Source organism: Prinia subflava, chromosome 4, assembly GCF_021018805.1.
Source record: "Prinia subflava isolate CZ2003 ecotype Zambia chromosome 4, Cam_Psub_1.2, whole genome shotgun sequence".
NCBI lineage: Eukaryota > Metazoa > Chordata > Aves > Passeriformes > Cisticolidae > Prinia > Prinia subflava.
The window spans coordinates 3,160,644-3,187,600 of NC_086250.1; the positions used below are offsets into that span (position 1 = coordinate 3,160,644).

Below are 26,957 nucleotides of genomic sequence, written 5' to 3' on the forward strand. Positions count from 1 at the left end.
ACACTGACATGGCCAAATCTCCATCTGGAGGGGCCAGCAGCAGCAGGGCTCTCACACCTGATGGGCCCTGCTCCTTCTCCATCAAGGAAAGGGGAGGTTAGAGGGTGGGAATCCATGCCCTGTGCCCGGGAATTGCTGCTCCCCAGCTTTCCTGAGGGTAGAAGACATGCCCGGGCGGTGGAGGCACTCCTTGCCAGAGGCAGGAGTTGGCAGCTCCCATCTCACAGCCCACCTTCATCATCCCTCTGATCAGGGCCTTTCTCAGTTAGAGAAATTAACTCTTTGTTCTGAACGGGCATGTGACAAAGTGCTTTGGAAAGGAGGGAGTTTGGGGGCTCCTGCCTTTGTTCAAAGACACCCAAAACCAGGGAGTTTTAGCCATGCTTTGGACCCCAGCCATCAACTCCCGAGTGCTCCCAGCTGCCCTGCAGGACTGGAGAGGCACACGCCTTCCTTGGAGAGGAGAGGAGACTGAAGAGGGGGGATTCAGAGCACAAAGGGCTGTAAAATGGTGAACTCTCGGGCTTTTCAATCACGGTGGGCTGCCTGACTGTCTTCTGCACTGCCGAAAATCCCCCTCATCAGCAGTTTGATCAAGGTGACAGTCTGGGATTTAATCCCATCTAGGATTAAAACTCAACAGTTCCTGCCCCACGGTCCTCAGCATGCATCCACTTTAAAAGAGAGAAGTTCTTATTTTTCCATACTGTCAGGAGACGCGGCCACAATGTGGTCAAGGTTGTCTTGTCAATTTATCTGTTATTTATGTAGAGCAGGGGCCTCCTGAGCTGCACTGAGGTAAAATTTAAGCTGAGGAGGAAATATAGCGGGATGGGAGTTGTCAGCCTCTGAAATTCAGTGGAGACACTCACTGGCAAATGTTTAGGGGGATAATATAAAAGCTCTAGTAAATTTTTCCTAAAAAGCATACATTGTTATATGATGATATGAAAGCAGGCTCTATAGGACTATCAAATCCAGATTTTATTTCTCTTCATATACTTCTTATTCAGATTTAAAGGAGGACTGCACAAAGTCAGGGCATAGCAGGATAACATGATTTAGATGAAAAAATATTGGAGAGAGACTGCAAGGCATTATACGGAGAGTATTTCCATATTTACTTTGAAATTTCCTGGGAAACCTGAACTTGCCTTTGCTTTTTTTTCAGGAATAAAAAACTAACAGGCAAACCAAACCCACATCAGACCCAACATGTCTATTACTTTACATAAGTCTCTTTTCCCCTGAAACTTAAGGAACCTTCTGTCAGAAATATCTATCTGTGGATTTAATATGGATTTTTTTGATAGAAATATGAAGAGAGAATAATAGAGGAAAAAATCTCAAAAGCATCAGCAAAAATCATTACATGAGAGATGGCATCTAGCTGTACATCACACATGCTCTGTATATTGTACTACACACTGCCTTTCATGTATTTTTAAATGGGGGTCACCAAATGACATCCTCAGACGTGACAACAGATAACTGCAGAGGTCGGGATGAAATCTTCCTCCACCTGCAATATCCCTAACCCCAGGAAAGCTTGGCTAACTCAGCAAAAGTTGTCTCAGTCTGCTTCACCACCCTCCCTCCCAAACTGGTTCCTCTGCTCCCATTGCCAGACACAGACAGGACAGATCAGAGCCCCTTGGCCAAGCCAGCATTCCTGGGCATCACTCTGCAGAGGGGGAACTGGGATTTCCTTTGGTTTCTCCTGCTCTTACGACTCTGAGGCCCTGAAATGGGCTGATCTGAGCTCACCCCTTGCCTGCCTGCTGCAGCAGTGAGCAGCAGGAGCTGCTGCCAGCACAGGAGGCTGCAGCCATGGGAGAGCAGAAATGTGAATGAAGCACTCCTGCTCCACTGAGACGCCAGTGCAGGTACAGGCATCCTCCTCTGGGCTCTCCCTGTGACATCCCAGCCTTGCCCTAGGGCTGGTGCAGGCTGCTGAAGTCAAGGAGGTGTGTTACTGCCACAGCCTGAGGGATGGGGGACAGGCAGATCGAGCTGGTCACAGAATTACACGTGCTCTGCCCAACACAGCAGCCCCTTGGCCCTCCCCGTTGCACTGTGTGCATCTCCACATGTGTGTGCATCTCCACATGTGTGTGCATCTCCACATGTGTGTGCATCTGGAAGGCAACACCTCTGTCGTGGAAGCAGGAGGAGAAGGTTGTTCTTAAAAATGAAAGTGCTGCTCAAATATAGGCAAGTGAGCAATGTGGGAGAGGGCACCCTTGGAGGAGGGAGATGGATGGCTCTGGACACTTTCATGCCCTTCATCCAAACTTGAGGTCACCCCGAGTTTGTGACTGTATCTCCCCCTCCCTGGGGAAATCCACCCTGCCACAGGTGCAGCAAAGCCCAGTCAGATCTGTCCTGCCACCTGTACCAGCTGCTGTTACCCCATAAAACATCTGAAAAATATTCCACAGACACACGTTGCCACCCATAACCTTAGAGGGAGAGAAGTCCAGCAGCACTGAAGGAGTATTCTCTATTTTCCTGCACCTTTTGGAGGCCTTTGCATTAGTGTAGAGAAGATTTTAGGTGCTGTCCAGCCAAAAAGGAGCTGCTACTGCTCCAAGCCAATGCTGTGAGCTGACTGAAGCACAGTTAAGCAGAGGATAACATTTTCAGTATCCCTGCTCCAGTACTGTAAACCTCAAGTTCCAAAATACACCCACTAGAGGAATAGGAAGCAGTGAAGATCACAGAGGTGCCTGATTCAGTCTTTCCCATCCTGTTTCTGCCAGCAAAATACAGACCATTAGATAAAATGCCAACTTGGATTGCAGATCTTTTATTTATTCCTCCCTACAACTTCAGTCCTTTGTCTTTGTCTCTTTCTACCTCATTCTATTCACCTTCCCTTCTTTTTATTGCTATTTCTTTTATTGTTACCTTGCTCTACTATTCAGGCTTTTTTTGTTTCTGCCAGGTCCATCTCTGTGCATATTTACTCACTCTCACTTAACACATTGTACTTTTGTGTAGACCCTGACCCAATTCACCATCCCACCCAAGTTTCAAGCCTCATCTTCTACTGGAGAGCAATTTCCTTCTAGCTCTGGTTACATTTCAGGAATAAAACTTTTTCTAAGCTGCAGTGTGGGGCTTCCAATACTTCCAGTCCAATAGTTACCAACATTTCTGAGGATTTAAAGGTGCATTTGGCATGGTCACCATATCAAATTTAGGACACGTTCTGTTGATCCATGATCAACTCTGCCTTTCCTATCACCTGTGAAGTTAGGTGGGGTGATATTTTAGGGGAGCTGGGACTATGTGATCTTTAAGGTGTCTTCCAACCCGAATTATTCTATGATTTTATGACTCTGTGACTCTTGGTAGCTTAAGAGGTGAGTTTAAAGTCAGTATTAAGGATGGTGAATGGTGATAGATGAAGCAATGGGGGAATTTTTCCCTTTGTATAACCAGCTACTGTTTGTAAGAGCTGTGAGGGAGGGGATTAGGACAGGCCCCTTTAGAAAGGAGCCAGCCAAAGTTTTATTTATTAATGCAGTGAGAATGGTTATAAGGGATATTCCTGTTGATAATTTTCTGTTGTAATTGGCTGCTCTACTGGACCCACTGCACTCTTACCCCAGGCAGTACACAACTAACTAGACCGGGCTCGAGCTGCAGCAGTTCTCAGCCTTGCACAGCACAGTTATTCCTGATTTCTTGAATAAAATTTGCCCCATAAGTTGACATTAAAAGTGTTGGAGTCTAACTCGGGATTTGAGAAACAGACAGACAAAATTCTCAGAGGTTTCTCATGTCCAACTTCTTTGGAAATCTAGCCTGGAGCTCTTCATTTTGATGTGGTTCATTTTAGCATGAGAGGGCAACTTGAGATGATTTTAATTTCAAAAAAAAAAAAATTAAAATTATCCTCTTTACAGACATGCACGTAGAGGGGAAAATAATAAGGCCAAAGCCCTTCATGCTACATTTTAATTGAAGCTGGAGAAGTATTAATCAGAGGGCAGGGAAACGTTTCAGAACAATCAGTTACACATCAGACACGAAGCACACCCAAGGCCAGCGGTGCCTGGCAGGACAGAGGGTGAGCCTTGCAAAACAACCCCGTGGCACTAAACCACACAAGCCTGGCCCTGCTAAACCCAGTATTTCTCCACAAAGCCTGGCTTAATGCAGCCACTGCTCAGCAGGGGCTTTGTCACCTGCTGTCCCACTCAAGCAAAAGGTTGCTGTTTCCTCTAACTCTTCCCAAAACTTCCACGAAGGGATTTCCTCACTGTTCATTTGCAAGTGTTAAATTGACCTGAAATTATTGATGGGTTTTTCACACAGATAATGGCCACGAATTCTGCCTCGTGTTCCTTTTGTACCTGCTGGTAAACCCACAGGGCTAAGAGAGGCAATTTCTGACTGAGCTGACCAAAACCCTGCTAGTCTGAAAAAGAGTAACACTTTACAAACTGTGTTTATATAAATATGGGTTTTCCACTTATACTAGATGGTTTCATTGTACTGATACAGCATATTCCTATTAGGAGTATTTTGGCAATATTGAATGCCAATATTTCTAAGAAGGACAAGTTTTCACAGTGCTGGATATTCCTCAGTTCTATAAAGAAAAGATTGCAGATTTCAGAGGGATGAATCATATCCACACCAATTTCCTGGATGGGACCATGTGTTACCACATTGCAAGAGTCTGTCTAGAAAAAAAGAAAAAACCCAAACTTACATGTGAAAGGAACAAATGTCTGATACCAAGGAGAAGTGTTTTATCCTAATGAAAAAGCCTGCTTGTTAACTAGGCTTTGCTTAGCATTTTTATTTTTATTTAGAGTGTTCCCACAGGCCTATTAAATTCCCCTACTCTTAAAACTAATTAAAGGGTATTTTAATTATCCAAGATATCTCAATTCATAGATTATAAAATGTAGAAAGAAAAAAACCCTGTAGTCTGGAGTAATAATGTGCAGCATATTGCAGTTAGAGCTGTTTCCCCTGCATCACTGCTCTATAATTCCATAGTCTTCCATATTTTCTATTCATTTCCAAAACAAATGCTTCTTTTGAGCTTATTTTGATTCCATACTCTTTTCCAACAAAAAGGGGTTTGTGTGCCATCAAACAGTATTTTGGTTTTTTTTACATAATCACAGCATCTCTGAGCAGACCTGAAATTCCAGAATCAGTGAATACTTCAGATAGTACAGGACAGAAATTCATATTTGCACCTGTGTTTGCTTCAAAGGTGTAAATGGCTGGTTTATAATCACTGAATATTTGCAAACAGCTCAACTAAAATGCCTCCTGGCACAGACATTAACTGAAATTAAATATTGCACACTATCCTTGGAATGAAGGCTTTTTTCTACCAATAATTGAGGCCATACATGTAAAACTACAGGCACCACTATCAGACCATCTCAATTAGGAAAAAAAAAAAAAAAAACCAACAAAAAAACCCCCAAAAAAACCCAAAAAAACCAAAATTCTATATGTTCAGTTCTATATGTTCTATGTTCAGTTGAAAATGTAGTGATCTCACATTTAATCAATTAATTTTATGCAGAAAAGGAACCGCAACAATGCTGAGTTTTCCATCAAATTCATCATCTACCACGAAAAAGAAAAGCAGGAAGGAGAATCACAGATCAAATCTATGATTGTTGAAATTACTGTGTTAAGAGAAGCTGATCTGGCAGCTGAAAAGCAGGAAAAAGATCCCAAACAGTTTTTATTCCTAGGGTGATTTATTTCCATGCTCCCCCAGCGTCCGCAACAGCGTTCAGTTTCAATGAGAGCAGCCAAAGCTGGGCAAAACTCACTCCTTGTGCCCTGCACCTACCTCTAAACCAATTTTTTTTTAGGCAGGCTTAGGAGGAGAAGGAAAGCCAGCTTCCAGAACAGATGGGGTAATGGTGACAACTTTCAATTCCTCACTTAGAGTGCCCAGCAAACAGATAAAAGTCATTCTGTGGTCTCATCCTTTCATAACCACGAGCCTCGTACGGGGTTCCTGCACCAAAGGGGCTCCTTGGAAGAATTTTGTGGTGAGCCACAGCCACAGCACTGATGGAAAAACACACAGCACCCTCAGCAGCAGCACCTCCACACGAGCCCTGGCTGCTGCATAAAACACATTCACAGCAAGAGCTGCCTGCTTTACGAGGGAGGAAGCTTTGCGTTGCTACATCACATCGCCACATAACAAGCATTTCTGCAAAAAGTTGTATAAATTTTTAAACAAGCAAATACTTTTATTGTGCTCAGTAGGTTCACTCGTGTTAGGAAGATTTGCAGGACTGGCACCAAATGGGCAATAGTCATTATCCTCTTTCTCTCTCTCTTTTTTTTTTTTTTTTGTTTACACACGTGCTTGTAGAATCACAGAATCACAGAATTTTGGGTTAGAAAGGACATTAAAGATCACCTGGTTCCACCCCCCTGCCATGCACAGAGATACAGAGGAGTCCATCCACATTACAGTAAACAGAAAATGTAAAAATACATCTAAAAGGGGGATGATTTTTTTTTTTTTTGTGAATGCTCAACAGGTTTATCATCTTCTACAAGGTCTGCTCTTGTAATTATAACCATGGGTCTTCTCTAGTGGCTTGTCTGGCATGACAAAATCTTCAGTCTGAAGATTTTTGCAATTCCTGCACTGCTTCAGACACAGCCATCCCTTCCTCTGTCCCTTGCAGAGGCATGAGCAGGGCCCCACACAGGTCTCAGCAACAGCACCATTGCTGTTGAAACCAATTCCAAATTGCAATCTGAAATCAAGGCACCAGACAAACATAGGTGAACTCATCAAAACTAAGGAAAACATAAGAAAGTGATGAAAAATAAGGAATTGTTCTGATGGGGTAAGCACTGTCCATAATGCACTAACAGTTTATTCATATATAAATTGCAAGGGGGTTTCCACAGCTATTTTATATAGTGGGATTTTACCAACCTCTGTGGTTTCACCCTCCCAGCAGCTTCTTGGTCTCTGGAAACCAAAGATATTGAAATATGTCCCAAATATATGTTCACCTGTTCCCAGCTGCAGGTTCTAAGTGCATGTCCAATTCCACAGTGTATCTACAATCTTTTTTTCCCCCTCAGCATTTTTTGGGGTCGTTTCCCAGCACTGACCAGTGACCTTCCCCCATGGTTCAACAGCTGGCCAGATGTGAGGCTGCTGGAAAGGTTAATTGCTCTTTCTTTGAGGTTTTATCCAAAAACATTGGTATTTTGGGTTTATAACTGAATATCTATTTCACCTACAGTGATCACTACTATAAAAGGAAACTCTCCGTAAAGGAATTATTCAGAAAAGAAGTGTGTGTATATATTTGAAGTAAAAGGTTTTTTTAAAAAATACAAAAGTTCTGTTTCCAAAGTGTGTGAGACAGAATAAAAAACCCAAAACCTTACAGTTAAAAATTCTATTGAAATATTGAGTAATTTTAATGCAGACTGGAACACCCACACATTGCAGAATTCAGAACCTGCAAGTAAAATTGACTACAAAACCAAAATTGGCTTTGTTGCCTTTTATTGCCCTAATCTCTGAGAAATGTAAAAAGCAAACAAAGAGAAAAAAATAAATGAACAGCAAAGGAAAATGGATTTCAGATCTATGTTTGTAATAAACAAATCATCTGCAAGAGAAATATTTCTTCAGAACATGCAGTAGAACTTAAATATCGCACCACCTCTTTCAAACTCTGTTGAAATCATGTGTAAAATAAATATAGTTCTTCAACAATAATTTATTAACTTGAAGGTTTAACAACTATTTAGGTCTTGATAACACAAAAATACGAGTGATAATGTCAATACAATTTTATATGCAGAACCACCTCCAGGCTCAGAGTTCAGAAATTCAGAAACCTTCAAAGGACAATTTCTAGATGTGCTTTAAAAGGCACATAAGGGCTTGCAATATTTTCGTGGCAAGAGGGTTAAAAATTAATTCGTGCAAATAGTGTTATATTATTGGGAATATTCAGGAATATATTACATATTAGAGAATTATTGCTAGGGGTTTTGTTTGTTTGTTTGTTTGTTTGTTTGTACAGAGGTGAATATATTAATCTTACCATCAGCATGATAAAATGTTCTTTTAGTGGCTGAAATAAGGCTGTTACAAGGGAGAAAGGGAATAAGTGAGGAACAATCCCAAAAATGTAAACCTCTTATTAAATATAAACCTCTTATTATATTGATGGAGGAAAAAACCCCTTCGTGCATTGTTATGTTCATTTATTTTTTGTGACTTTCTTGTACCTGATGACGAAATGTAAGTAATGAAAAATGCAGTTTGTTCCTGGGTGATACCAGAGAATTTTCCTCATGCCTTTCCATTTAAAATAAGAAGCATCTGAATAAATGTTAATTTTTTTTAAAATGACCTAATATACACGTTCTATTGCTCTTTTGCTTAAACCTTTCAATTCCTCTCAACTCTGGGGAAGATTTTGGGTCTATGAACAAAAAAAGTTGTGTGATATTCTGTGGAAAATAAAAAAGAGCAACCCCCCTTCCCCCAAGCCCCATCTCCTATTGCAAGTGTAAAAAGAAGAGGCGATTTCCCAAAAATCTCCAAATAAGGATCTTGCCCCAGAGTGTGCTGTCTGTTAAATCTGAGAGCTCTGTGTCCTCTCACTCCAAACCCCACCTTTGTGTGGTTGGGATGGACACTGGTGGGTATCCCTGCCTTTCCTGCAGCATCCCACACATAACCCAAAATCAAACCTCCTGAGGAGGTTTAGCTCCAATTTTAGGTGAATTTAGGTGATTAGCTGCCAAGCTCAGACACTCCCATTTTGCACTTTGCTGGACCTATCACATGCAGACATAACTCTGCTCATCTTCTGCACAGGGCTTGTCCAGTCAGTGTCTGAAAAGTTAAAACTTCTTCACCAAGTTGTGATTTTGCCAAATAATTGCAGAAAGCAGATAGCAACCAAATTTCTTGTTGGTACTCCATAGACTGTTACACACCATGAGCTAAAAATCAGGAATTTGCAAGGAAGAACTGGGAAGGGGCAAATAAATTCTAGATCCAAATGAGTTACCAAGAAGTTGACCACTATTAACTTTATGATTTAACTGTGTGAGGTCAGCCACAACACAGCTCACAGTGAGCTGCTAATCTCACAATGCTTCTAAAACCAAAGGCAAACTGATTCAAATTAACCAGGACTCACTATTCATTTTATGAAAAGCCAACAATTGGTTATGCACTGTGGTGCTACAGTGCTCCGCAACAGAACTGCTTAAAAATCTGAAGCATTCCTAAACTGTTTCACTTAAACATTTCTGCAATAAAATCTTATTGAACTGTTGCTTTTATTAATTTTTTACACACTGGAGACCAAGTGAATGCAAGTTGATTTTTTTTTTTCTTTTCTCCCTTCTGTGTTTTCTTTTTTTTTTTTTTTTAACTTTACCTACTACTAGCAAATAAACTGTCCTTCTTTTTTGATAAAACCATGGCCTTGAGTTTTGCCCCCTTAATAGTAGCCTACATGGTCGACTACCCTTGGTGTTAAATTTTCTTAAATTGTATTTCTGTCAGTATATCATTTTTTTAAGCAATGGACCCTATAATAGCAAGCTCTGTTCTGTCAGGAGTACATTTTAACAGCGTGACACAAGTATTTTTCACTACAGGAGACAAACAATGATATGTATTACATGCAGTAAACATTGCCTTTGGTACATAGGGTTCTCTTAGCATTCATCTGTCTAAAATTTCATTGTGTCCTGCACAAGGAAAAAAAAAACAAAAAACCAAACCTGCCTCATTATCTATTGCCGAGGGCTGTAGGTTTGTAAAGTGCCAACAATGCATTGTCACATTTCTCACAAAACAAGGGCTTGATTGAATATTACAAGAGCAGTAGAGACCCAGCAAGGTGGATTAAGGGATATTTTAATAGTGAAAACAAAATAACAAACCTTTCACTGAGGTGCTTAACTAATGGTATTATAATCAATTTTCTTTTTTTTTTTTTTTTTTCTGTCCCTTAAAACAGGCACCCTTTCCCCAAAACAAGCAAGGAGTGGAATTCCATAAAATAAAGATGTTTTGCACTTAATAGCATCCTGGCAAGAGGAGAGGAAAAAAGGCAGTTTTTCTGTGGGAAATGCACCCAACCCTGTGATTTTACAGAACAAGGACTGCAGTAGCACTAGTTCTGAAATTCCCAGTGAATCCATGTCGGGGCTGCAGTTCAATTGTCAATCAGATTGTTATACTCCCAGTTACCTGGGAAAACAAGTTTTCCAGTAAGGGACCACCCCTGAGAATCTTTTCTCTGATATCTTTGTCACACTTTAGGTGGCTGTGCCCGACCTCACGAGAGCCATCTGAGGCAGGGTCAAGCCCTCTTTTTGTGCTGGGAGTGGATTTATAAACAGCTCAACACTGGCACAATCCTCCCCTGATTCCAAGAACCAGCAGGACTGTGGAGCACTTTGGGAGAGCCTCCCCAGCTTTGCTGAACTCAAACATGACTTTCCTGGAACTGCAGGCACCATAAACGAGCCAAGTGCAGAGAAATAGTCAGGAGAATAAAATCAAAGTATACAAAATCACTCGGATGAAAAACCAATGTGTTATTCGCTTGTTAATTGATCCTTAAAAGAAATACAACTCATCCCCTCCCTTTGGAGGTAGAATCATCATGGTCAGAAAAAGAAAACAAACAGGATTGACTTAATTTTGTAGAGAGTCTGGGTAAGTTCACTCTGCCACAAAACCATTTTCTGTTGTAGGCAAATCACTCCCAAGCTCTCAGCTGTCTCTATTTTAATAACAGGACATTTTCTGAGCTCCAAGGGAACAGACACCTTGGGCAGAAACCCTGCAGCCCCAGGTTCAAATGTATGGCAGAACTTCCTCCCCTCAAATCAGGAAAGGCTTTTAGTGCCAGGGAATTATTGGAAGGGGATTATCACCAGCACTGATTTAAAGAAAGCTAAAAACATCTTGGAAAGATCTGGGCCCAAAACAGAGAGGTCTGAAGCAGCAGTCTGTATACAGAGGATAAAGTTAAAACAAACAGCGTGTGGAGCTGGGGAGGGAGAGAGGGAAAAGGGGCAGCAAATGTCTTTTTAAAAGGTGACAAGACTCCTTAAAAGGCTGTTATGGAAATTACCAGGGATTTCTTCTTCCTGAGAATATTTTAAATTAAAGTGCTGGCGTACAAAACGTCCAGTGGATCGATCAAGGAGAGGCAGATACACAACTCTTTATCCCAGGCACATAGTTCATTTTGCATCTGATAACTGTTGGCTGTTGTCAGCGCTGTTTAATGGGTGGGAGGGGGGTTAAAGCAAGAGAAATTTACAGCTGTTTCCCAGAGACAGAGAAGAGATCATTTGCTCTACATAGCCTTCAAAAAGAAATATAGAGAGTAGCTGGCATTGGTAAGTGCTGAGTTTCCTTGCCAAAGCCTGTAGCCTTATGAGATTCTCTGTGCATCTCAGCTGAGCTGAGGAAGGTTTGGCTGGAACAGAACTGCATCTCACCAGCAACATCTGCTGCAAGATCTGCAGATCTCTGTCACAACAAAGCCTGTTTTCAGATCCCTGCCCTCCTGTAGGTGCTGAGTGCCAGATGAAGGGGCTGGAACAGGATAAATGGACTCTGCAGGCCCTACATCCCACTGAGGGGGAATTGCCGTAAGAATGGGGAAACACAACCCCAAACTCCCATCCAAGGGCCCTTCTGACAAACTCTGCTTTGGCAGAAGCGAAGGAGGCTTCACAGCAGATGTTCTGGATAGACTTGTCAACATTGTGCTGAGTTCCTTTGGCAGTGCAGCTCTGGAAGTGTGCAAAAATAACTCCAAGAGTCTCAGGTTGAAATTTCGGCACCGGGTGCAAAATTCCTGGGTTTTTGTTGAGGAAACTTCCCTGTCCAACCACTCTGGAGCCACTCTGGCAGTCAGGCTCCTGAGCTGGAACCAGAGCCCATCCGGGGCAGCCCCAGTGACAGGGATGGGTTCCAGTGGGGTTCCCCACATATCCCACACTCACACAGCCAGATCACATTCCCCCTAGCAGAGTTTGGGTGTCTGGATCCATGAAGCAATTTATTCACAGAGCAGTAACACAGAAGCTGTTTGAGCTGGTGCCTCCAAGAAGGGACCCCCAACTAAAGAAATCCCCGGGGTCTTGTCCCCTCACAGTCCAAGCTCAGGGTTCTCTGGTGTCTTCCTGCTGAGCCATGGGCTTCTCTGAGTGTCCACAGGTCCCCTGTTATGCAGAGCAGAGCTACCTGCACTGCCTGTGCTCCTGCACACCTTTAACTCTTCCTTAACTTGTGTGTCTGGGCTCTGGCAGGACCTGTCTGATGAGGTTCCCACCAGCACTTCCCTCACCCTGACAGAAAGAAGCTGTAAAACTGGAACACCTTGCCTGGAGAGGAGGAAAGGGACATGGAGCAGAATGGTCTACAGGGCTACAGGAGGCCATCAGCCAAAAAAAAAGTGCCAGGGAGGTTGAGAGAGAATCTTGTGTGCTGCCACATCAGCCCAGAGAGTGACTGCCCAGAGCCCTCACTGCTCTGCCCATCCAGCCACTCTGTGTCAGATCTGCAGCCTGACCTCTCCCTGTTTCTCACAGCATGGAGGGAAAGGGGTTTCAGCTGCCCTGATCCATGCACCAAAAAAAAAAAAAAAAAAAGAAAAAAAAAGTAATTGTTTGACCCATTTCCACTCTTTCATTTCCAAAGAACGCAATGTTGAGGCATCAGTGACTCCTGTGTCTAACACAGCAGATCTATAAGGACTGCCAGGTAATTAGGTTGCTTGATTCCTTGAGAGTACAGAGGGAGGCAGGGAGCCCACGGTGGGCACACATGGAATAATTGCTGTGTAACAAGATGCTCACCCATCTGGCCAGAGCCCTGTGCATCCATTCACTGCAGCTCCACTGACAGACACAGAAGGACAACCTGACTTCAGCTCTCATAGGTGACACTGCTACAAGAGGTTTGCCCCCACCTACTTTTTACTATAGCAGTTAAATATTCATGCATTTGCTACAAAGCTTCTAAAGCCGGTGAGAAATACTCATAAAACTATATTTTAATCCCCTCACCTTTAGCATTTCATCCCAGACCCTTTGCAATACTCCTAAATAAATGCATGAGTGGGGGGTAAAAACAGAGACAAACTTCACGTGCTGCTCAGAGCTCTGTATCAGTTCAGCAGCCTAATGTGAAACAAAGTCCTTGGCTGGTGCTGCCATGAGAATTTTGTGTGCAGACCAAAGACAGAGCTGGGGCACTGCTCACCTCCCGTGTGCATCCAGCTCATAGCAGTGGGAGAACAAGCAAGGAGGGGCAGCTAAAATCAGGCTGGATTTTGCCACAGTCATTGTTGTGTATCCTTCATCCTCAGACACAACTCCTTCTCTTGTACCTCCCCACCTCCTCACAAATTTTGGGTGAAGCCTTAAAAAAAGGCTTTTTTTTTTGTTGTTAAAACTCACAAACCAGAAATCCTGTGCTCTGGTGCAGGCAGCGACTTGGCTTGTGGGACTTTTTGGAACCACTGCAGCAAGTCGTGAATGATGTATGAAATGAAAAATCCCCGCTCACTGCACACAATTCAGATAGTAAAATCTCCCTGGAGCATTAAAAAAAAGCTCTTGAACGTGTCATTTTATTTTTGTCCTGTGCCCAGAAGACTCCCTCATCTCTCCCCAGGAACATGCAGGTACCTCAGCTATCACCAGAGAATGAGAAAGCTCTCTTGGAGCTGCACTAGATGGGCTCAGTTCACAGAGTGTTTCCAGGAAAAGACACAGTGACCTGGAGCAAACCAGACAGAATTATATTGGACTCAGACCTTTCTCCAAACACAGGTTTTCGGTCATTTTTTAAAGTAATATCTAATCTCATCAGCCTGACTCTATAACTTGATTGACCTTTGGAGATTGCATTAAGGAAGCAACAACAGCATGCTCAATGCAGTTAGGACCATGAGGAGAAACATTTGATATAAATATCATGTGTGTGGCTGGATATCATTTATGTTGGGACAAATACAGCAGCAGGATTTGAATTCAGGCTTTTATTCTTTCTCACCCCTTTAGTGGAACTTTTTTCCAAGCCTGCCCTTTGGTGGTGACCTTTTAAACCTGGCAGAGCCAAATGTCTGCTGCCATAATTTAGCCACCTTTTGACTTGCTGCATTTAGTGCTAATACAATGGGATAGGAACTGTTTCTTGTGGTTTTTGAATTGTGTGGGGTGTTTTTTGTTGTCTTTTGGGGGGAGGCAGAAGCTGTGGCAGCAGCAATGCAGAACACAGAAGAATGTTGGATTGCTCTCAACAGGGATTTCTTCCTTACCAAAACTCCTGCCTGCAGCTGACAGCCTCTGTTCACACACACAGAGTTCCCCCTCATCCCTTCCTCCACATCCAAAATGACAGAAGATCTCCAGAATTAATCTTGCAGCAAAACCGCTCAGTTTGGAGCACACAAACTGTCACTCTTTGCCAATCACTAAAAAGTGGGGAGTTGCCCACTTTGCTGGTGCTCATTTTGAGCAGGGGGAGGATGGAAAACTGACAGCAGGACTCCAAATCTACGGAAGAGTGATCTGTCCAGATGCAGATGTCTTGGTGGCTGCATTCAGTTTGAGGAGCAGAAAGCAGGGGTCCCATCTAAAGACAACTGATGTTGTCTTGTCTTGACAAGTTCCCTGAAATTTGCAATTTAATAATTTTTCCTCCCAAATTTCAGCGATGAGGAGGGACGGTCACTACGCTGGTGTGATGCATCTGTCATCTTTCAGCACGCTGGGATTTTGGGGAAAGCAGGGGAAGGGGAGCAGCTTTTAACCCTTTCACTTCTCTTGCTTCTTCATATAAACAGCAGAGCTGTACCTACTCCTCCCCCTTGGGCACAGCAGAAGGAAGAAAGAGGATCACCAGACCCCTGACCCTGAGGGAACTTCACTGCACCCATCAGCAGCACTGCAGTGAGGATAAAGTAACAAATTGGATTTTTTCAGATTTTTCTTTTGTTGAAGCAAACCAAGAAGGAGACAGCAGAGCCACTGGTGATGTCTGCTGTGTTCCTCCTGCATCAGGACGAGGCCATCTCTGGGTGTCAGCACCCAGCCTGGACAGCAAAGCCCTGCTGGCAGCTCCTCTAGCACAGGGGCTGTGGAATGATGCTCTTCAGAGCCTTCTCAGCAAACACACCAGGTCTAGGCTAGGCTGGGTTTCACAAGAGGTCAGCTAGAGGTTAAGGAGCCAAAGAACCTGGGATTAAAAGCATGGATAAAACACTTCTTCAAAATATAGGCTCACAGCCACAAAAATCACATCTTTCCACTCAGGCAAGGTTTTTTTTCTGGGAAACTTAACATGCTTGCAATCATTTTCTAAATCTGTTTCCTTCTCATTCCATTTTTCTTTTTGGGAGGGAGGAAGAGAGGGAGTGGGTAAGAAATACTTGTCCCCATACCAGCTTTTTTGATACTCTGCTAGAAGCAACAGCATACTTGTTATATAATATTGATGGTATTGCACAAACAAGCAAATAAGCCAAACAGGAGGCACGTGGGAGTTGGTGGCAAGAATTAACTTTTTCAAAAAGCACACCTTGAAACCAGAAGGATCAGGAGAAAGAGCTGGGTCTGAGAAGAGAAGGATTTATGGTGGTTAAATCAGATAGAATGATAAAGTGTTTTTATGTCTGCTAAAATAACCTTACAGATGTATTTATACAAGTACATATATAAAATTGATAAAAATTTACTTTTTCAACAGGTCATGAAGAAAACTCTACTTGCCACCACAGTGAGATTATGTGATTAATGAAAGAATAACTCAGCCTAGTTAGTTCCAGAGTTATTTGTTCAGACACAGTACATACCTATCAAGACTGATAATCTGGCAAATCACAGTAAATTTTGCTAACATATACAGGTTTTTCTCAGGGTAAACCTCTGGGATCTTGGAGCAGAGGAGGAATATTTGTACAAGGAGGGAGGAGAGGTGGAGGAGAGCAGGCACCTGCCTACCCCAGCAGGGAGAGGCTGAGCTCCTTGTGCTCAACTTTGAAATACCCCACGGCCAGACTGTGGAATTACCTGCACTGGGTGCCACCACCTATTTAAGGGGTGCCCTTACAAAACACACTTGTGTGATTTTAGCTGGAATTATCAGAGAACCTTCAAGGGATAGGGACAATAAAGGAAGATGCTGTTCTGGCCACTCCAGGGAAATGTTTGGGCTGTGCTGCTCCTGGGGACAGAGAGGTTGGGACCCTCCAGGGCCATCCTGAGAGGCCTCAGGAGGGCTCAGAATGCACCCAGCCCTGGGTGTGTGCTCCTGGAGCAGCCCCTGCTCTTTGCTTTGCTCTCTGACTCCCTTCCCAGCAGTTCACTCTGCATTACGACTGGATTAGGTGAGGAGGAGCTGGGGAAGTGCTCTTGGCTAACTCCACAGCACAGCCAGCCTCATTAAAACCAGCACATTTGCTGCAGTGAGTGCAGCGTTTCCTCTAGGTTTGGAGATTGTTTTAGTAAGTGAAGTTCTGAGCAGAAAGAATGCATTTTAATTTACTTTTTAGTGGCCCTGTTATAAGTATTCGGTGTCACACTGGATTTTAGTATTTTTTTTATTACTATGTGGAGCATAAAAAAAGCATGAATGCAGTATCTTAATAAAAATGAGCATATTCCTCTAGAAGCCCGAAGCTGCTAAGTACACAGCACATGTTCATTAGTGCAATTTTGGAGCATGAAGAGAAAGTGAATCGAGAACCCAAGGTTCACCAGCAGCAAAACCTCAGGGCTTTTTGGTGAAGTTTTGTCTCACCCCCTACTGCTGTTTCCCAGGAAAACTGTGCAGAGCAGAGCCCATGAGCTGCCAGTGGGCTGCAGAGCCAAGCCCAGACTTGGACCAATAAATCATCCCCCAGCAGTTTGATTTGGGGCAGGGGTAGGTAGGATTAGCATACAAATAACCATCCCTCCTGTCAGACACAAACAGGGCAAGGTTGTCACGGGTGTCAAAACTTTGATTGACATCCCAGACACGGTGCCTGGCCAGGATGAGAGCCCAGGTTTGAGCTTTTCCTGGACCAGGGAGCTTTGTCAACAGCACACAAAGAACAAGGACACAGCAATTCAAGATGGGTTTGCAGGCAAAACCATTCTAATTTTAAATATTGGGCTCAACTAAGGCATGTTTTTAAATTATTATGCCCTCTACCTTCCAATAGGATTATTCAGGCTACACCAAGTCAAGCATGTAGTACACGTTTGTAGGATTAGGTTTAATTTTATTTTGGTACAGAGCATTCTTAAATGTATCAGATTACACATTAAGTAAGGAAGCCAGCAAAAACTAGTGCAGAGCAGCTTGTTATTGCACTGCCCTCCTCCTTCTTAACACTCTGTGTAAGGCAGACAGACACATTAGGCTTAGAAATACTTCTTTAAAAAGGTTTTTTTTTTTGTTAATCTGAACATCTGACCCTAGAAAATTCTGAATTTCTTGTAAAAATTGTTTAACACAAATTAGAAAGGGAGAAATGAAGTCTCTTCTTTATGGGAAAATGAATTTTAAAGTTTTCTATTGTTTTAAAAATCTTGAATTTTAATACAAATTTTGAGAAAAAGTAGTAGCTCTGAACTGAGCTCAGTCCTGACTTTAGGAAAAAACCCAAGATTTATGTAGGAACAGCCATAGTGACAAAAGATAAGCAAATAATTCACAATGATTGCAACTTCCATCCCTAATCTGCAGCCTGTGACTCATTTGAGCTAACCCTTCCTAGAAATCCTTCCTTAAAATGTATCAAAACCACAAAACCAAGTTCAGTTGTTACTTGAACTATTGTTAGAATTTGATAAAGTATAATTAATTCTGTTTCTTTGAGTCAACATATTAACATAAGCAGGTAATTATAATTTTTTTTGCATCAACTTTGATATATATATATTGCTCTTTAAAGCACCTACAAAGAAACAATATTATAAAATAGAACAAAATAACATTTACTTTATCCCATGGTGGATCAGTAATGCAGTTCAATGCAGGGTCACAATATAATAAACACTACCCACTAAGCCAAAACCTGGGAGACTGAGTAGACTGATATTTATGGCTTGGACACTTGTCATGAACAAAAATCAGATTGTGTTCTAAGCCTTTTGAACAATATATCAAACTATATATAAGAATATCAAGAGAGGTGTGATTATTTCAGTACATTAAGTCTGAGCTTTGTTGAAAACAAAGGTGTGATAGCAGCAATGCAAGAGCAAGAGTGCATTTGCTGCCTGGTGTAGGACAACCTTTCCTTAATTGGTCCAATATGCCAATTACAGAATATTCAAATGTACAATTTGACATTCTCACTCTCACCACCCCGCTTCAAATTCTAAAAAAATCCACAATAAAATCCACAATGTTCTCTGCTCTTGCCTCCCACCCCCAAAATATTTTATCTTTGCATGTTGTGCAATTATCACTTTCATCTGCTATGTGCCAACACGAGATATTATCGATTTTGTAACTGAAAAAGGTGAAAAGTTTAAATTCTATTTAAAACCATTATAAACTATTACAGAACTCCACTCAAGACCTGCAGGGGAATGTCCCAAGGAACATCATTCCAGAGACACTCTGCTCTTTATAAAATTGGTGATTTTCTGCTTGTGAAAAGTTGCCCTGTGCTGTGTTTTGCTATGAAATAGATCAAGAGGGTTCGTTCTAATCCCAAAGGAAAATTTCTTGCAGTTAATAGTTGGGATCATTGAAAAAACGGTGCCAAATCCTCTCCAGCTGTTGGTAGCCACAATTCTGATGTCAGGTGGGGAGAGGAACTGGAACTTGTACTCCTTACGCTGGCGCTCCATCACAGCATTTTAAGTGATGAGTTATTTAACAATTTAACATCTAAATTAAGTCTGCAACTGACCATGCCAATTGCCACGGGGCTGTCAAAATGCTCAAATATCAGAATTCACTTAAACTCAGTCCTAACTGCTTTAGAGACCATGATCACCTTGCAAATACCTGTAGAACGTGGGATGCAGAATTCCCCCATGATTTTTTCATGTATATATCCAAACAGATATGCAGAGATTTATGTATGATTTGAAAGATTTGTACATAATTTGATAGGTTCATACATACAGCTAGAAAAGATGCATGATTCTAGAGATAACTTGGATAACATATAACATATTTTTACTTTTTTTAAATGAAGGTTCTACTGATCATTTTTAAATGTCCCCATGAGATGCAATGAGACCCAGGTGTTGAAAGGACAAATAATTCAGGATAGGCAAGAAGCAGCTTCAGGAGGATGTAGAGTAACAGCACCAGAATTCCATTCCAGGGAAGGAGGTGTGGGACATGCAAAGCTTTTCAGGAAGGTAGACTCATTGCTTCAGATATTTGCATCCCATAAACTTCCAGAATTCCAGAATATTCCAGAATATTTCCACCAAAAATCCCTCAAATATATAACTATTAGTTGGATTTATTAAAAGGGCATCTATTAACATACTAAGGAATCTATTTGCCATCAAAAAAAATAATGCGTTTAATAAGGTATTCCCAAAATAGGGATTCTTAAGGACTGTGATAGTTAAGACAGTTTCATTTGGAAACTGTAAGTTGCATACTGCGTATTTTGGTTTCCAAATCCATCACGAATATGCTTAACTTCAGTGAGAAATTTAAAAAAAAGCAAATTTCCAAAGTCAGGAGGGCTAAAGAAGTGTGTAACGATGTTAACCCATTTTGATTTTTACATGTTATTCAATCATTCCCATCCAGAAGGAATGCTATACCTTTTCTGGAAGACTTGAAAAATACAGTAAATAGCAAGTAACAAAATTCAGTAATAGACCTTTTCTTTTAATTACTTTTCTTTTAATTAATGGTAGAGACTTCAGGGTTTATTTTTTTCAGTTTTGAGTGTAAAATGTCCCAAAAAATTAATTAAAATTTCAAACACATAAAAAACCTAGAAATGTGTAATTTTTTAAGGAACAGATATGTAGCAGAAACCAGAACTTTTTAAAGGCATCTCTATGTTAGTCTATTAGAACTAAATATAATTCTACTACACTATGCACAGATGCTTTGTTTCACACAAGCTTCTGGTCAAAAATTCAGAAACTTTCCAGTTAAACCTTGGATATCAAATCCCGTGTTGCAATGTGGTTGATAATATTTATTCCTGAAGTCAATTAACTTCATTACGGATATAATTTTAAAGATATTTCATGAGAAGTACTGGTCACAAAGTCACTTCTGAGAAAAAAATAAAATCAGCAAGGATGAAAACAAGAAATTTACCTTTCTTTTAGAAGAGGTCACAGGAAATACTAAGCAGAACTACAGAATTGTTGTTCCTTAGCCAGGAACATTATCCCATCCTCTGGCACTGCAGAATTACTTCCCCAAAATCACTGCTTTTATTAAGCTTTCCTGAGCTGCCCTGTATTGGCAAAACCTTTGTAGTAAAATAATTTTCCATCAAAATACACGGCCCTGTAGTGCTGTAATGAAGAGCTGTAGGACAGGCTTTAAGAGGCACGGTGCTTTCATCTGAAAAGTCTCCTGAAATTCTTTGAACGTTTCCAGGGGATTAATGAGGTATTTTGACAACACACGAGAAGCGCCTGGTTTTCAAGAAGCCTTATAAGAGGGAAGATTCACATTCTTGAAAATTAAACTGTGTATTTTAAGCCACTAAAAATAACACAATTATTAAAAATTTGGCAGCTCTGAAGAGAAAAAAAAAAAAAAAAGAAATACCAGCAGATATGGGGAAACACATGGAACTACTGAAGAGCGTCAAACTTGAGTACACACATTTCACAGCATTTCAGCATGGCTTAAACACCAATTTTAACAGCTTAATTGAATGTTTCTTATTAAAAGCTATCAGAGATGAGCTAAAATAAGAACAAGCTAAACTAGCCAGAGTGTAACTAAATCAGAAGCATTATTCTTTGCGAGTTGGGTGGATTAACTGTGCGTGTGTGCATCACTCTCCTTATCCCTTTCAACAACTGCTCAGGTGTTTGGAGGTTTTCAAAACCTTTGGCAATTAGTGGAAGAGAGAATATTCTTGCCTTTTTTTTTTTTTTTTCCCCTCTTTCCAAGACACACTAAATGATACCGTTTATGTAAATTTACAAGAACGTTCATCGCACCCAGCAAAATTAGAACAAATGAATCGCTACACCTACGGTGTTTTTTAAGTATTTTAAAATGTTTTTAGGGCATATTCCTGCAAACTACTAGTCCCTTGAATGCTTTAATGCATTGCAACAAGGATATTAGTGTGTAAATAAGGGTTCTGTTCTAAAAAGCTTTAGTGAAGAAAGTGGAGCTCTAAAGCCTCACTTCCATGAATACCTCAATATCCCTGAAAACCCAGAGTGCTTAAATCTTTAAAGGTCTACCCTTATTTAATCAAGCTGGGCAAGAAACATGTTGAGGAGGCATTTTGAAGACAATTTATAACCCGCTACCCACGAAGATATCCACACAGAGTATTTATACGTGCATTTAAACAAGCTGATATCTGGGGTGTTTGCAATACTGCCCGTGACATGAGAGAGGAATGGGGTCTGCTAATCGAAAACCAGGCCACAAGACACTTTAAGTTCTTCTAAGCAGCCCTACACAGTAATTTTTTAAAAATAATAATTGCCTTTAGAGTGCTAGCAGTTGTACAGGAAAAAAGCTGCTGCCTAAGTTCTGCTCTTTTCAGTCTGCACTGAAGTTAAATATTTTACACAGGCAGCATCTTTATAATGCTTATGGTTGACACTACTTTCTGTGGTCAAGTCTCATTATTTAGATCTCCTCCAATATCCAGTTTTAGGGACTTGGCTTTTGTCAGCTCTTTCAACCAGCAAGTGGGGAAGAGGAAAAAACCCAGCGTGTTCTGTCCCTTTCCTCAGGAATGGTGATCTGCTCTTTTTCATAGCTGTTCAGTGGTACTTTTAAAGTCTGCAGTATATTTACAAATAACATCAACACCGAGGTGGAGGGGGAAGAGTGGGGGGAGAGGACAGACTTTCTGTCACCCTCCTCCCTATTCTCAATAAGGTTCTAGATGTGTTTAAGGGCAAAAATTCCACCCCAATATGCTAGCTTCCTTAATCCTTCTCTTATGATCCTGCTTGCCTGGCTAGGGAAATTATGCAAAAAGTAATAAAAGTTCTAATTCAATTTCCATGTTAAGAGATGGATTTGGGAAAAAAAAATAAATCAGAAACCATATTCTTTGTGTTTACTAAGAGATACGCACTCCAACATTTAGTGTCACGGAGCTGGAGTTAAAACCAGAAACGGCAAAGATAATTTAGCTGCATGAATGCCTGCTCTTCAGTAAAATGCTGCCAAAATTAAATAGGAATGAAACAGCACTTTGTAGTCATTGGTCGCTCAGCGGGGTTTGCGTAGTTAAAAACCTAAGTGAAAAGGGTGATTGACCTACATTGCAACTAGCTTAGCACAGCTGTACTTTCATATTTCTGCTGCATCCGAGGAAGCTCATTATTTAATACAACTGAGTTACATGTAATTGTCGGTCTTTTATTTTACACTTCTAGGGGCCAGATATTAATCTCAAACGTGCAGCAGGCGTCAGCGTGCATCTGGAAACATCCACGGCCGCCCTTCGCAGGCAAGGCCAAGAGAAAGGATGGCACACAGATGCACCTGGAATTAGGAGGGTGCCCAGGGGTAGGAGAACCTCACAAACACGCAGAAATCAAATGAGCAGATGGAACAGAAAGCAAATCCCTTGGCACCCCAAAGGCAAACGCTCTGCTGTTTCCCCTATTGTTTTGAGCAGAAGCAGCCCAGAACGTGCAACCAAAGCACATTTCACACAACTCATACCTGCGGTTTAAATAAGTAATAACATTCCAGTTAACAACCAGTTTGACGTGTTAACAGCCCTTGGGCTGTTAACATAATGACTGGTCATTAATGGCAATAATGACAGATTTCAAAGGGAATATTGTGCTTGTAAATGGACACGCTGCCAGTCAGAAGAGGGGACAGAGCAGGATAGGCTGATGCATTAAGATGTCACTGTACAGTTCTGGAGGAAAAGAAGGGGAGAAAAAAAAAAGTTCTTGCATATTTCACTTACTATAAATGGACTTGAAATATTGGCGTAAACCTAAGTTCCTTAAATTAAGTCTTCACTTTCTAACCCAGGAGTGCATAAGCAGAAGAAGAGGCCTGCAGGGGAATTACACTCTGCATATCATTTTCACAGAGTGTGTTATTTCCAACATTGAGCCCTCTCTTTACTCCAGTCAGTTCCCATCCTTGTTAGCAGAACGGGGCTCGTTCCTGCCGCTGCCATCCCGGTGTCGTATCCCGCCTCGGAAACCTCCGGAGTGCCTGACACAAATCAGATCCCAGGGCAAAGCTCCTCACACCCACAGCACCTTTCGAGCTCATTACTTCATTAAAGATTCCTCCCATTCCCTCAATCCCTCCCAATCTGGAGAAAAAGGATTTAATGTAGTATAACTGACTAATTTCACCAAAGGAGGCAGCTAAAGCAAGGCAAGTTTTTAAGTTCTGAAGATACAGAGCATTTGTAAGAAGCTCAAAGTGGGGACCTCATGGCTCAAGTGCAGCACAGGAGTGTGCATCAGGGCTTGGGGAAGGTGTAGGTTTTTTTGGCAGGCATCTCTAAATGAATGACCCTGGAAGTATTTTTGCAGACAGGCAGAGACACAATCACACCATTTATGAACTTAAACGTGGATGCTGAAGCCCCCAAACTGGCTACATGATTGCTTGTAGCATCTGTAGAATGCCTGCCTCATTGAAAGGCATAATGAACACTGAGAGACAAGTTAATAAGCAATTTTACTCTTTATAGTATCGTTCAAGCCACTTATCCTCTAGAGGGCACCACATAAATTAATAGGAAGGCAGAACAGTTTTATACACAGCGAAGATTCCCTTTATGGTTAAAAAGAAAAAAAAAAAACCTAAGAAGATAGTTTGAAGCCATAATCGAACTCTAACGTGATCATTAGTACAATGCAATTTGTTCCTTAAATTCATATCAAGTGGGTTGCTAAATATGAAAGCTTATTTGACTACGAAGCTAGAGAAAATTTAACTAGTTTGTACATTAGCACTAAAAAGATCAGTTTTATAGGTTCACTGCATAACTAAGTAGATAAGATGCAATGAGGCAAATGACTATCTGCAATTACCTTAAGTGCATCAGTTTGAAGTTTAGAGTAAATACCAAGTTTAAATCTATGCACTCACAAGAATCACTCAAAAAAAAAAAAAAAAAAAGAAAAGTCATAAACAAATAGCTTCATTAAGACTCAATAAATCTGGAGACAAAAATCCAAAACATCTTAAAACCAATTATAGGATTTCTCATGTATGTTGGTTTCACATGCAAAAGTAAAACGTGGTATGTATGAAGAAATAAATGAAACACCAGTTTGAATGTGATCATGACAGACAAAAAAGAAAAATCTCCTTTCCCTGAATCACTTAGCATGAGTTTTAACAATCTATTAGCAAAATATTTACTCCTGTTACACTCCTTCAAAGACCAGAGAGCAAGAGCGTGTGTGAATGCATCTGTGCTGGGGAAATGCTTTGCTCATATCTTTACTACCACATCATTTCTGGTTTTGATTTTAAACATTTGATTTCAAAACATTAGATCTGCTGCACTAGCACTTGGGAGATTCAGCGAGCTCAAAGTCTCCAGTAAATTTGGAACTCAGATGAAATATCCATAGCAGTTCTCTTGTTCCTGCAGGCATTTGTTGTATAAAGATCATTAAAATGTGTTTTAAAAATTGGAATGTTACATCCCCGCACCAAAACCTTTCTCAAACCCTCTCCACACACACTCACCTAAAGACCACAAGTGACCTGAGTTCATGTACAACAATTCTCTTCTGTTCCAACAGTTTTTAAAAGTGAGGTTTTGTTACCTACTACTTTGGCAGCTTTAACACAATGGATTTAAAATGCAGCCTCTATGCTAAACTCCCAGCGCTCTATCTTGGGTTCAGTTCAGACCTTTAATAGGTAGCAGAATACTTTTACCATTAAGTAGTCTAAGCCCATCTGAAGAACCTGATCTGCCTTTCAGCCCCAGCTCAACTAATGCACAGTGCCTTTGTGAGGGTTTTTGTTCCACTCTCTTTTTCTAGAGGTGGTTACGTGGAGAGCCAGAGTGCCAATGGCTGTTATTTCTTTAGTCTTGATTCCTGCTCCAGCCTACTCATGGTGTGTAACTTGGGCACTGATCAGTGTGTGGGAACCTCCTGTTTGGTACCTGTACTTAAGCAGAACTTGGAAGCTGACGCATTCAAAAAGAATTTTAATTTTTCCCCAATGTATTAGCCACTTCAATGTCCCTTTAAAAGGAAAAGGCGTCACTAAAGGGGCAGGGGAAATATTCCCAGTAGTTCACCTTAGCCTGGAGCAGCTAGTCTCATTAGACCCCCTCCAGAGGGAATGGAGGAGAGGTGTTGCCATAGGAAATAGGTGCTCAGGATCACCCCAGAGGAGCCTTTTCTCTCTATTTACTATTGAGAGCCCAGGGAGATGAAACTTCCCGGTTAAACTCATATCCTGCAAAGCAACCCTGTTGACACATGATGCCTGGATAAACTATCCTGGTGCTGCTCATCAGTACTTTGCTACGAGTTATTCCTCAAACACTTTTGAGATTGTGGGTCCAGAAGCAAACAAGAAGATAGAAAAGCGGGTGACCATTTGATGCCTCTAACAAGTGGCCGCAGGTTAGCCACAATCCCACTTGGGCTGAAACAAAGAGTGGATTGGAGCTCAGAGTCATGGTCATTAAAAAATGGGGAAGTCAGTTGGTTATCCTGGTCCAGCTTCTAATGGCCAACCTTCATAAAAGCTTGAGAGTCATAAATTAAAACCTTTGGCAAACTAAGAGGACAAAAGTGAAGACATTCCCCACCTGCAGGGCTCCAACCCTGCCCCGGAGCTGGGTGGAAACCACATCTGGTTTCAGGATGCCACATCTGGCCACCACTGTGCTACCAGGAGGAAGAGAGGGGGAACAGGAGACCCCCACCTGCCCAGGAGCACGGTGCTGTGGGAAGCAGGGGGGAATCACACTTTTCTACACCAGTATCAGCATCAGAAACGTGGCAACCACCTCCACCAGCCGGTCACGCGCGCTTTTTTGACTCAGATTTTAATTTAACCTCCGTGTTTCAATATTTGTTCCCTCCTCTCCCCCAATGCCTGGCCCTGCAGCCCTGCCTGTGCGAGGGCAGCTCTGCAGGAAGGGCTGCAGGGGCTTGCCAAGTTTGTCAGCGAGCAGAAGAAGGCCGTGACCTACCTCAGATAGTCTCTGCGACAAAGGATAAGGTTGGCTTTGGTGTACAAGGTAGAGCCCACCTCCCCCAGGCGACAGTCACAGCAGGCACATTTCAGGCAGTCCTCATGCCAATATTTGTCCAGGGCCTTTAGAAGATATCGGTCTTTAATCTTACGGTTGCAGCCAGCACAACCTTTCGGCTTGGTGTCTGGCTGGACTGAGAGCATTTGTATACCTGAAATACAGTAAGACAAAAAGAGAGGACTGAAAATAGATATTTTCTCAAGCACACAAAAAAAAACCCCTCTTGCCCTTTTCTTCCTCCACTTCGCTGCTCCCCCCCCCACCCCCAGTTCATTTAAAAGTCAATGGTGTAGGTAGGATAAAATAACCTAGTCAGTACACAGCAAGCTGAAAACAAGGTTAAGATAAATCTGAGAGCAGAAACTTCCACTGCTCTAAGTTCCACAGCTTCTCTTTAACACCTCATTTACCTGGTCTCTTTGCTGAAAAGAAATGAGATTTTAAAAAATAACATGAAATATTAAAAAAGACCACTTGAAAAGTCATCCAATTTCAGCCACAGTA

General features: G+C 41.7%; 1 protein-coding gene across 2 annotated transcripts in view; it reads right to left on the bottom strand.

Annotated features, from left to right (window-relative positions):
- The window catches only part of LMO3 (LIM domain only 3), a 60,935-nt gene that overhangs the window by 26,286 nt on the left and 7,692 nt on the right, over positions 1-26,957 (bottom strand). For both annotated transcript variants that reach the window (XM_063395182.1, XM_063395180.1), the window contains one exon: positions 26,391-26,604. In XM_063395182.1, the coding sequence (XP_063251252.1) occupies positions 26,391-26,596 (206 nt within the window). In that variant the 5' untranslated portion in view covers positions 26,597-26,604. The remainder of the gene's footprint in view (positions 1-26,390; positions 26,605-26,957) is intronic.